The sequence below is a fragment of the Lampetra planeri genome, chromosome 46 (assembly GCF_965212315.1).
Source record: "Lampetra planeri chromosome 46, kcLamPlan1.2.h2, whole genome shotgun sequence".
Lineage (NCBI taxonomy): Eukaryota > Metazoa > Chordata > Hyperoartia > Petromyzontiformes > Petromyzontidae > Lampetra > Lampetra planeri.
The window spans coordinates 1,395,325-1,407,480 of NC_136152.1; the positions used below are offsets into that span (position 1 = coordinate 1,395,325).

At 56.8% G+C, this 12,156-nt stretch overlaps 1 protein-coding gene across 4 annotated transcripts in view; it reads right to left on the bottom strand.

Annotated features, from left to right (window-relative positions):
- LOC144733301 (receptor-type tyrosine-protein phosphatase delta-like) overlaps positions 1–8,999 on the bottom strand; it is a 66,732-nt gene extending 57,733 nt beyond the window's left edge. For 3 of the 4 annotated variants that reach the window (XM_078615131.1, XM_078615130.1, XM_078615129.1), the window contains exon 1: positions 8,793–8,998. In XM_078615131.1, coding sequence (XP_078471257.1) covers positions 8,793–8,946 — 154 coding nt within the window. In that variant the 5' untranslated portion in view covers positions 8,947–8,998. Of the gene's footprint in view, positions 1–8,792 lie in introns of all 4 variants that reach the window. The other variant, XM_078615128.1, reaches the window with a different exon arrangement.
- Positions 9,000–12,156: the final 3,157 nt, after the last annotated feature.

Consider the following 12,156-nt stretch of genomic DNA (forward strand, 5'->3'; position numbering starts at 1 on the left):
CGCTTAACGAGACCTTTTTGGTGGTGGCGTGACAGGACGGACTCGCTCCGGACCCCGCTACCCCATCGCTCCGTTACATCCGCGTCAAGCCACGAGGCTTAAGATATCCATTTATATCCGGTGCGGACCAGTGTAGGTCTGACGTGCTAGAGAATGGGCAACGGAGGCGGATATCACAGGGCTACCTCCGAGAACCCTTTAAAAAGACTCATGGTCAAGACGGCAGAGGGCAGACATATCCCAACCCACTCGGCCGAAGAAAGCAATGTTCATGGAATGGATATGCAAGTGGGTATTTTTTTTTTAACGCCCACAGCTATACTTTAGCTAAATTAAGTGTAGAAACATTGAATGTGGGTGGGTAAATGTGCCGTTGAGCGGTTGGAGCGATGGAGCGTCGTGAGTGACGGGGGTTGGGGGGAGGGGGGATGTGGGGGGGGGGTCTACCGGGCATGGCCCAAGGAGAGTCCGGGCCATGTTCAGAGCCTCTTGAGCTACACAGCAGGGTCACTCGGCTACTGATAGTCTCATGGCACCCTTTCTAAACTAGTGATGATAATGGTCACAATAATCCCCCCCCCCCGCCTATTCGAAAAACACGGGGAAAGTAAATCAACAAATGCGAACATTTCCTCAGCGCAAGTCATTTTCAAAAAAAAAATTTAACTAAGAAATCCGCGTGGGGCAATTCATTTCCTATTGTAATGAAAGATGAAATAGCCGAGGCCTTTTCTGTGAATTTGTCAATTATTGTCGTACGCATCCCAGAAATGGGATTCTAAAGATGAACATTATATTTCCCCCCGCTGTATTTCTCCTTTAATGAAACGCGCAGGACAAATTGGTTTGGGGTTGTGGGGGATTGCGAAATATATATAAAGTAATTTCTGGAGACTGGAGGCAATGTGAAAGCCTCGATTTATATATATGTGAAAAGCTACTCTTGGAACTAATGTCACATTCCATATTTTTTTTTTTGCGGAATAAAAAAAAGGTCAGAACGATGCAGGCAAAAAAAAAATCGGTTCATTTCCGAGCGACCGTTGCTAAAAATCCATTTCATGAAAACTGAGCAACGCGGCGATTAGAAGCGGTGGAGGTCACATTCAACAGGGATAGGGAAATTGGTTTTTAAAAGTTGACGATGATTTTTTTTTTTACATACAAGCACCAGGGAGGTTTCTGGTATGTGTGGCGGGCGGTTGGGGGGGGGGGGGAGAGGGCGATGGGTGCCCATTTATAACATAAGCACGTTTAATTCGCCCCCCCCACGTGAATCATGAGTGGCAAGGAAAAAAGCACGCAAAAAAATCGATGCCACGGCCGATCAATCGCTTCCCAAAAAAATGTAATGGTAATGTGCGTCGGAACGCGCGATGCTTTCGTGTTGCTTTGAAATACACTCCGCGTTTATAGTTGAGCAATTTAGCGAGGTGGCATTTGTTTTCGTGCGAGAGGATTAATTAAAAACGCGTTTGGAAAAAAAACCCCCGCCAGGAACCGAGGTGAAAAGTTCGTGCCAGAGTTTTCTCGACGACAGAAGTGGCGGAAGGCTCCACTTCCTCGCGATATCACCGGACGCTGCTGCCTTTGTGTCACCACCGCCACCGCCACCACACGAACTGGGCCCAGGGATCGGCAATTATTTACCCAGGAAAGTTTCGCCGAGGCTCAGGGCCATTTTCAGGTGGGTCCTTGTTTGGCCAGTTCCATTAATGATTGAGCTACAAGTGTGGGGCTGGGTGTGAGTGTGGGTCTCTGTCTAGGCTTCCTAGAGTGGTGGTGCAGCGGTCAGCGCGCAGTGCTAAGAACCTGCCGACCCGAATTCCGATTCCCACTCACGGCCACCAACACCGGTGACGATTATCTGAACTGGTCCTGGGCCTCCCCTACGTCGACTAAATGAATACCTGGGGGAGTGTGCAAAAGCAATTCAACTGGACTGGTTCTGGCCTTCATAGGTGCTCCTCGCAAACAGCACTTGTCCCAACAGCCTGTGAAAGGATATACGGGGGATATTTGTCTTTGTCTGCTTAGGCCTCCTGTCGAGGTCACTTCAGTCAGCGTGGCACAACACAGACGTAAATAGCGCGTCGGTGTTCGTGCTCCTGCCGTATCGCTCTGCGATGCACTTTTGGGTCGACCCGACGTGCCGACGTTTCACTGTGCGTGCGATTCGGCTCCCGAGGAAGCTCCCAGCACGTTCGAGCGAAACGTCGAGACATTGTGTCAAACGGCGCACGGCGCGACCCGAAAACGCGTGTGTGCGTGGGCATATGGGCGTGTGGTTGCGTGTGTGCGTGGGTAACTAAACAGTGGCCTGCAAGCGCTCGCGACGTCGACGGGGAGGAAGCGCAGAAACGTGGGCACGCACGGAACTCACTCACTCACACACGCGTTCACGCATTCACTCACGTGCTCACGCACGCACACACTCACTCTCACGCGTTCGTGCTCATGCACGCACAAATGCACGCACACACGCACTCAGCTGCACCAACGGCTCAGTGGCGGAAACGCTCACACGGCGGAGGAAGAAGGGCACAGGGATGGCCGGTGGTGGTTGTGATTGAAATCGTTGGTGGTTGGGATCGGTGATGGTTGTGGTTGGAATCGGTGGCGATGGCGGTTGTGGTGTGAATCGAAAGCCATGGTACGTGATGGCACGTGACAGCACGCGGTGCGTGGAGCCGGCCTTACCTCTGATAGGGCCACTGCCTGGGTGTACGAAAGAGAAAATGAATAAACAAAAAGAAAACAGAAATAGGAGAGAGCGTTAGAGCAATTCGACAATTGTTAGGGGGCAGAGGTCGCTTTAGCGACCACCATGGGGGGAAGGGTGGCTGCTGGAGGAGGAGGGTTCGTGGATGTTAATTCCAAGGGGATGGACATTGCCACCTCCCTTTTGTACAGGCTATGCCCGTCGCAGTGTCTTTACCTCTAAGATTGTCGCGGTTACCAAATGCGCTATATAGATACGTCGCAATTAACGGGACGTCGGCCAAGTCGCGTGACTATTCATTCGCCGTGGACATGCGGTGCGAGGGCCGTCGTCGGAATTGCCGCTGGCGATTGTTTTGAAACAAAGAATCCTCCTTTGACTTCCACGGAACCCGGCCTCCTCCCGCGATCGCCACGACCGCCCCTGGGGCTCCCGAAACCCCGAGACACAAGCAGAAGGAAACTCGCGAGCACCTAGCGCAGACCGCACGAGTCGGGACGCGGGGAGCGCGGATGCGGGGGTGGGGTAGGGTCGGTCAGGGCAGGGAACTTGCGAAGGAGGAAGGTAAGGGTAGGATCGGGTGGTGGGGGGGAGGGAAGGGTGGTGGGGTTAGCTGGTGCTGCTAGTGAAGGAGTGCCTGGCAGCTATGACCCCGATCTCATAATCAGAATCTTTACTAACACTGGAGGAATCCGATGAGTTATAACGCTCCTTTCCACGGATGTCCAGACGCTGCCTCGGAGGTGCCCTGTGGAAGGCGCGCACCGTCCACGCTTGCCAGGGTCGGTCAATAAATTGGGAAGCCACGTGGCAACTTCCCCCCTCCCCCACTTACTGGCAGAATCGGCGAAGTGATGCCATTCCCGGGTATGCATCAATAATACTTGCATAGTCTTCGCCTTGTGGCGTGCTCTGGTGTACGCACAACGGTGGTGAGACAAGGCCACGAAGAAGAAGGCCATCTCTGGTGTAGGCCAATCAGTTCCCAAGACAACGGGTACATGGGTCATCAGAGAATGTTTGTTTGCATGTTTCTGCAGGCGAGTATGTGTGGTTAATGCAGAAGATATCTTACGCACTGTTTGAACATCTTAACAGCTGTTTATTACCAGAAAGGGTCAAACCTTAATCTGATTTCTCATCATCCTGCGTCGGTTTACTCCGCCTAACGCTTAGTAGATCGACGAGAGAATTTTTTTTATGACGACTTTGGAAAGGTCCTGTATCCCGGCCGGGTGGCTCAGTGAAATAGCCAGTGGCTCGCGATCAAGAAGGTCGCGAGGTCAAGTCCCGGTTAGGAGGAGGGGGGGGGGGGCGGATGAAGGGGGGGGGGGGGTTGACTCAGCTCATCATCCCTCCAGGGTCGATGCAATTCGTGCCACCACTCTGTGGGCAAGTCAACAGTGGTTGTTGTCCTATGGATAGACTTGTTCCGACCACAGGAATGTGGAATTTCCAGCACTGGCTCAGGGCTGTAAACGGGAGATGAGTGCAGCCTCAATGCTCAATTGAGCAGGATCTCACTTTGACTTTTTAAATCCTCTCAAGGAGGTCGATTTGGCCCGGGGTCTATCGACTTTCTAAAGTTTTGTTTGACCTCCAACCAGAAATTGTCTCGCGACCGCCCCCACCCTCCCGCGGCCGCCCTCTCTCAATACAAACCGCCTCTCGCAATCGTAGCAGTGACATCTTCTCTCGAGAATGCCCCCCTCTTCCTCCTCCTCCTCCTCCTCCAGGAAGACGGGGGCGATTGTTGCTAAGCTAATAATTACCACTTGTCAGCTGCCGCTTAATTACACACACACACACTCGTGTGCGCGCGCCGCCCGACGGGAAATGCCGCGGGGTTTTTTAGCGTCGGGAAAATTCTGCGGCGGCGGCGGCGGCGGCGACGCTAATCCCCATTGCCCCTCCGCTCAGAGGCGCAGGAGTCAACTTCACACGGGAATACGGGGACCTGCCCCACCCCTCCCGGCCCCCCCCCCCCGGCCCCCCACGATTCCCGATGGGTGACGTGCCGAGACCCGCTTAGCGATGGACGAGAAGCAGAGTTGGCAGCGGTTATGAAACGCGGTTGTGGTTGTGGATGCGGTTGTGGATGTGATTGTGATTGTGGATGTCGTTGTGGATGTGTTTGAGGATCTGGTTGTGGTTGTGGATATCGTTGTGGATGTGGTTGAGGATGTGGTTGTGGATGCGGTTGGATGTGTGCGAGCTGTGTGTCGGCCGTCACGGGCGAGAGCGCCGTGCGTGCGGGAGCCAAAGACCAAAGCCCCGCCGCGGTTGAGCTCGCTCGCTCGGCTGACTCCGAGCTCGCTCATCTAGGAGCGCACCCGCGAGCATCTCCGTCTGCTCCGTGAGAGTTTTTTTTTGTTTTGCGACCCGCGCTCATCCGGCTCGGGCTCGTTCCAGACCGAGCGAACGAACGTCTGTTGCCAGCGAAATGGAGGCGCGTGCACTCACCAAACGACTCTGACGACGAGGATGAAATGACAGACGGGGGTGCCGAAAAAAAATAGAGAGAGAGAAAAGACAGCGTGAGAACAGAAAACAGGCAGGAGTGAAAAAAAAACAGAAGGCCAATTGTCACCATGACACCCATCGCGCACGAGGGAGGATGACGCGGAAGGTGAGGCAGGGGGATGGAAGTCAACCTCACCTCACCTCACCCGTGTCACCGACAGGGAAGAGCAGCCAGAGGAGGTGGGGTGGGGGGGGGGATACGAAACGCATAAAAATAGGGAACACACACGGAGGTGAAGAAAAGATGCGAAACAAGTCCAACCGACGAAATGAACCAGAGAAGCAGCAGCAGCAGCTGCAGATGGTGTTCGTGAAGGCAGCACTTGGAGGTGCCAAGAGCGGCGCGAGTGAAGGCGGCCCCCGGGCAGATCGCACGCACACACAGCCTCTCACACGCTCGCTCGCACACACGCGCGCACACGCACATGCCTGTGCACACGCACGGACGCGCGCACGCGCGCGTGCGCGCGCGCACGCACACCCCCAGAAATGGCGATACACACACACAAGCAGATGCGCGCACGCACGGCACTCTACCCATTATTTCCCGAGGACATTATTGGAGGGGCCAAGCCGCTGCACGTGAACGTCTCGTGCATCGCAGCGGAGCCGCGCGTGAGCCGCGCGTTAGGGATTGCCTGGGAACAAAGACAAAAATCCCCCGTGTAGCTTCAACAGACTGCTGGGGCAAGTGCTGTTAGCGAGCACCTATGAAGGCCGGCACGGCACACGAGGGGGTGGGTGGCCAGCACCACGCCCGGCCGCCTTTGTCTCCCCAGTGGCTGATGCTTACACACCGCACGAGGTGCTCATTTGAGACTGAGTCGACCTAGGGGAGGCCCGTGACCGGTTCAGATATCCATCACTGGTGTTGGCCATAAGCGGGAATCGAACTCGGGTTGCCAGGTTCGTAGCGCAGCGCGCTAACCGCTACACTACCGCCCCCCCCCCACAGCCGCAAGCACAACAACAACAACCGCCATTCGCCACTAAGTGGCGGTGACGTCACCACGACGCTTGTGCCAGGTCAAGCACGCACACACACACGCACTCCGCCGTTACGGTCCGTGCGGTCTACTGCTGGGAGCAGGCCATGCGGAGCAAGGGGGAAGTTGGGCGGGTGGGGGGGAGCAAAGGTGGTAGCAAGGATGTAACCCTCTCCGCAAATGGGTTTTTTCTCTCGCTTCGAGGAGCAAAGGTGACGGGGGGGGGAGGTGGGGACCATAACATCGGGGCCGTAGGGGCCATGGTCCTCGATTTGTCTGGGCTCGGACGCCCTCGATGGGTCCGCAAGAGGGCGGCTTTGACTGGAACGCCGGGCCCCTCGCCGCTGGTTGTGTTGGAGCTGCGGGGCTCGGAGTGCTCAGGGTGGTGTGGGAGTGAAATCGTTCCCCCCCCCCACTCTGGCCCTGCTGTCCATCCCCCCCCCCCTCCAATTCCCGCCTTCATAGCCCGTGGGTCCTGGCACAGTAGCGCCACCTGCACGCTGTCTGAACCCCAGGGGAGGCTTAGTCCGGCTCTCCAAGCCTCCTGAATTAACACTGAACCCCTTTGGCAGCCTTAGTCTGGCTCTAGGAGCCGCAGTGATTAACGCCCTACCCAGCGGCCTAGCGCGGTCAACACTGTTCCCTAGGGCCCCCCCCCAATCCCCTCCTGTACGATTCCCTCACCCCCCACTTTGTTGCCCGGAACCTGAGGCTGTCGGCCCTGAGGCTGTGGGCCACGGGTGCAATTGCACCGCCTGCACCCGCTCGATCGCTGCACGGCTGCTCAACGTGGACCACCGGGTTAACCGCGGGGACCTCGTGGGTTCCACGCAGGGACCAGCGCTCCCCGGGGTGGGGCGGGGCGAGATCGTAAGCGGCGGGGGACTCGGGCCACTAACTATTGAACCAAAATGATCCGCAATGGGGGGGGTTTGGAGCGGCAAGTTTTTATTTTGACGTTCGCGAAACCTCGAATTAAATTCCGGCTCGGCGAGTGGCGCTCAATCCGTTGTGCCCGCGCATGCTCTCTCATCGCTCGGCGGCACACGGGGGCCGAGCGCGTAATTTCATTCCTTCATTATAAACGATGGCGGTGACGTTTCATACAAACGCCGTGCTCCGGAGGGGGTGGTGGAGGAGGTGGGGGAGATGGGGATGTGCGGGGGGGGGGGGAGTTTGCGCTTGGCGGTTGGTGGTTATGCACAGCCCAGGCCGTAATGAACTGAGCAGCTCCTGTAATCGTTTTCAATCTTCTCCCCGCGAATTCAATTCTAATGCTCATAGGAAACATAACAACTGGATGGTGGGAGTAGAAAAAAAAAATCACATGCGCACGCAAACATAAAAATGAGTTAGGGGATAATTCGAGCACACTCTCACGCTCGCTAATGTAATGAAACAAACAAATAACGTGCGGTAGAACGTGGCGATAAAATGATCGAGCGCCGCTTTCGAGCTCTCACCTCGTGGGCCACGAGTTCCCCCGCCTGGGCCTGGTGCTGGCACAGAGAAGGAGCCGGGGGAGGGGGGGGGGCGGGCCGGGAGGCCGGCCACGTCGCAATCGCTCGGGGAACAGCGCGGCCTCGCGAGGATTATATTAGGTGGACCTCGGCGGGACTCACCCGGAGGTCTCTGCCTGAAAGCGCGCGCGGCGCCATTTAGATCGGCAACCAGGGGACGGGGCCAGCGCCGGTGCTCATCTAATTGAGTGAACGAACTCGGATGGCCGCGGCCAGAGATACGGTTCGGGCCCCTGAATCTAATCGCAGTCATCTCTGCACTAGCGCACTTGCGCCGCGCGCTCTGCATTCAGCCCCGGCGAATACGAAGCACCGGGACGAGCGAGCGAGCCAGCGTTGGAATGTCTGGCTCGTCGTGGACAATGCTCGCTCCCTCCTGGCCGCTCGGGTTTGTGACGGAGCCGGCTGTGCGGCACCACGGTCCCCGCAGAGTTGCACCGCCAATTACGGAGCAAATTTGATGTCCTGTAGCAAAGAAGCTCCCTTGGGTTGCAGTTGATATTTTTTTTTTTAAAGGGAGCGTCACTTTCACTTAAAAGGGTTGAATTGGAGGATGGGTTTGGAGGTTAGAGGTTTATGGGGTTAGAGATGATGGTTTAATGGTTAGGACTTAGGGTTTTAGGCTGTGGTTTAGGGATCAGGGGATAGGGTTTAGTTTCACGGCTTATATTTGGGCGTAATATGTTAGATTGAGGGTACGGGGCTTGGGTTAGAGACAGAGTTGGACTATGATTTAGGGGTAGGTTTAGGCTTAAGGGCTAGGTTTAGGGGTTGGGGTCATAGAGGTTGGATTTAGGGTTAGGGGCTTGAGTTAAGCTCCCCATGAACTCCGCTCAAATGGGCCCTCCCTCGCGACCACTACTGCCCGACCCTCTAACATCACCACCACCTTCCACAACGCACGGACATGGCGGAGCGACTGCCCCCCCCGGGGCCTCCGCCCCACCGCTCCTCCTCCCTCCACCACCCACCCCCGCCCCCCCCCCCCCTGTGTGCCCCCCACCCGATGGGGTGAGGGGTGGTCTCACGAGGACCGCCTACCGGTGCGGAGCTGCTTGATGCGCCCGGCGCTGGCCTGCGTGTCCACGGGGAAGAAGTCCTTGAACCACCGGATGTCGGGGTCCGGGTTGCCCGTAGCGGCGCACAGCATGGTGGCGGTGCGGGTCCGCTCCACCACTTTCAGCTGCGGCATCATGTCGATGCGCGGAAACCCGGGGGGCACCTGGTCCTCTGTGGGCGAAAGGCGACGAGGGGTGGGGGGTGGCAGCGCAGCAGGTTAGATGGGGCGGTGGTCGCGGCCTTTGCTGAGCGCGCGCTCGAAGATTGCTGCTGCACAGTCGACACGCAGCCGTCTAACTCGCTGGCCCCACCGCTGCTGGAACGCTTTTCTGTGGCCGTCTGGAACGCTCTTCCTTCCGATATTAGGAAGCCACTGGAGCTATGCACTTTTAAATAATTGACATTGAAAACTCGTTTGTTTAGAACTGCTTTTTGTGTTTAGTTTGTTGTCCTTCCCCCGCACCTCCGATTGGCGCGGTTGGCTACGTACGTTGTGAAGGAAGTTCAACACACACACAGACATACCAAGACCCCCAGAAACGTTTAGCGGCCAGCAACAAACAGCACCAATCAAAATTGTCACGAATAACGTGACATGCGTGTACAAGGGGCGGCGTGGCCGGCGCCACGCGCCTGGGTCGGCCGCGTTTGCCTCCCGAGTGCCGATGTTTCGCACACACACCACACCAGGTGCCCGGCAAGGCACAGGAACGGTTCGGACATCGCCCGCCACTGACAACAGCCGTGGCCGGCAATGGAACTCGGGTGTCTGGGTTCCCTTAGCACAGCGGTGTAAACCACTGCACCACCGCTGCCAGCACACAAACAAAGATCCCCCGTATAGCCTTAACAGACTGTAGGGGCAAGTGCTGTTAGCGAGCACCTATGAAGGCCGGAACGGTACACGAACGAGGGGGTGGGTGGCCAGCACCACGCCCGACCGCCTTTGTCTTCCCAGTGGCGATGTTTACACACCGCACCAGGTACTCATTTAAGGCTGAGTCGACCTAGGGGAGGCCCAGGACCGGTTCAGATAATCGTCACTGGTGTTAGCCGTGAGCTGGAATCGAACCCGGGTCGCCAGGTTCATAGCGCAGCGCGCTAACCGCTACACTACCGCTCCCCATGAGCACACAAACACACACACACGCACGTGCAAACAAACACACACATACACGTGCAGAAGCACGCACGCACACACGGAAAAAAAGCCGTCGGGGCACAAAAAGGTGACGTGTCTAAACTTGGCGTGAACGCCGCAGACAATGGTGTCACTCAAACACGGGCGACTTCGCAGTGTGACGGGCAGGGGAGGTGGGAGGGGTGCATTACGGGGGCGCACAGAGCGGGAGTGGCGAGAGGGGGGGGGGTCGGAGGCATACGAAGTGGTGTGTTGGAGGGGGGGGGGAACGCATAAACGCGCGCAAACAGCTTTTGCTTGCACGCGTCCTTGCGCGGGTATGCACACTCGGGGTCACATTGTCGCGAGTTGCTGAGAGACAAGGATTTCCCAGATAGCTGAAGCTCTTGTGTATGCCGTGGGCTGATGAATGGAGGCAAGTTGGGGGGCGTGGGGGGGGGGCCTGTGTACAGGGAAGTGGGAGGGGAGGGGGGCTGGAGGGGAGGCGGTGGTGGTGGGGGAGATGGGGACGGCTCACAGAGCAGCTCTGATGAAAAGCAGCCAGACTAGCGAAGCCTTCGGGGTCCCGGGCGAAACATCCACGGCGACGCGAGCTCGCGGACGTGACCCCATTGACCCCTCCTCCTGCTGCTGCTGCAGCGAGACGCGACGGGGCCACGGGGCCGGAGACAACGAGCGCGGGACAGGCGGGCGGAGGAGGAGAGCCGTCGAGGACCACGGCGCAGAGAGATCGGCACTCGGGAGACAAAGGCGGCCGACCGAGGCGTGGCGCTGGACACCCCCGCCCTCTTTGCACACGCGTGACACGTTATTCGTGACAATGTCGATTGGTGCTGTTTGTTGCTGACCGCTTAACGTTTCGGCGGGGGGGGGGGGGTTATTTGTATGCCTGTATGTACGTTGGTGCGGGGAAAGGACAACAAACTCAACACAAATCTTGTCTCACAACAAACAAAGAGCCATTTGGGGTGAAAAAAAACCAGGACAGGTGGCAACCGCACCCACACCCCGGCGCGTCCCCACACCCCAGTACCCCCCCCTCCTCCAGGTGTCACCCCCCCAGCCCTCACCCCCGCCCCCCCAGCCCTCACCCCGCCCCTCCCCAAGCCCCCACTCTAGCCCACACCCCCCCATGCCTTAGGGGGTGGGGGGGATTAGGGCGCGCGCACGCGAGCTGACGTCATGGGCCTGTGGACCGTGAGAAGCGAAGCCGATCCCAGGCCAGAGAGACATTTGCAGCGATGATGTCACCGGCGCTCGTTTGTCACGCGTCATCCTCCTCCTCCTCGGAGGTTGCATGCAACTAAATATTAAATAGTGATGACCATAACGAGTCGTAACAAAGCGATGTGCTGCTCAAAACGGGCATTCGCGTCCCGATGCTCAACGTTCAGAGTCGGTGGGTGGGAAATTACACATTCCCATCCCACAAAGTTGTACTAATGTTCTCTCTCTCTCCCCTTGCCTCCTCCCTTTCTTACCTATGTAACCTCTTGCCACGGCAGCCCTCTCGCCTATCAGCATTTTCTTGCTGTGGTTGTTCCACCTGGTGAAGATTGCTTGTGTTGAGATCGAAACGTCGTGACTTATTTTATTTCATACCTACGTGAATTTACCGAAAGAACCAAAGAGTATGGACTCCTGCAGTCGCGAAAGCTTCAAATCAAGATTGTACTCATTTTATCGACCCCCGGAGGGGTGGTGAGCGGAGGCAATCCGCCTCCCTCCGCCCTCAACCAGCAGCCGCTTGCTCCACCGCTGAGGGACAGCACGCGGTTTTATAATTACACAGTGCAGCGTGTGTAATAATAGTGATTGAAATACGTTTGGAATTCACGCAATTGCGACAGCGCAAGCGGCTATCGTGAAGGCGCTGCTTCGCCTTTTAGTCTGCCAGTAAAGGGGCGATGTTGCCGTGAGCTTTCAACCCAATCTTTTAAAACATTTAACAGCGGGGCGGTGAAATACACTCGGCAGTATTTACCAGGGCGGACGCTCGGATAGATTTGTCAGAACGCAATTGCAAGGGGCGGAAAGCGCGCTCCCGGCTCGGCCATGTCACCCGCCAGATCAACACGTTGGTGGAAGATCCTAAGTACGTATCATGGGATCTTTATTTTTGTGCCAGTAGCAAAGTAGGAAAAACAAGAGTAGGTTTTTACCCTTTCTGGCAATACGACAGATACCCTGGTGAGACTTAAGCCA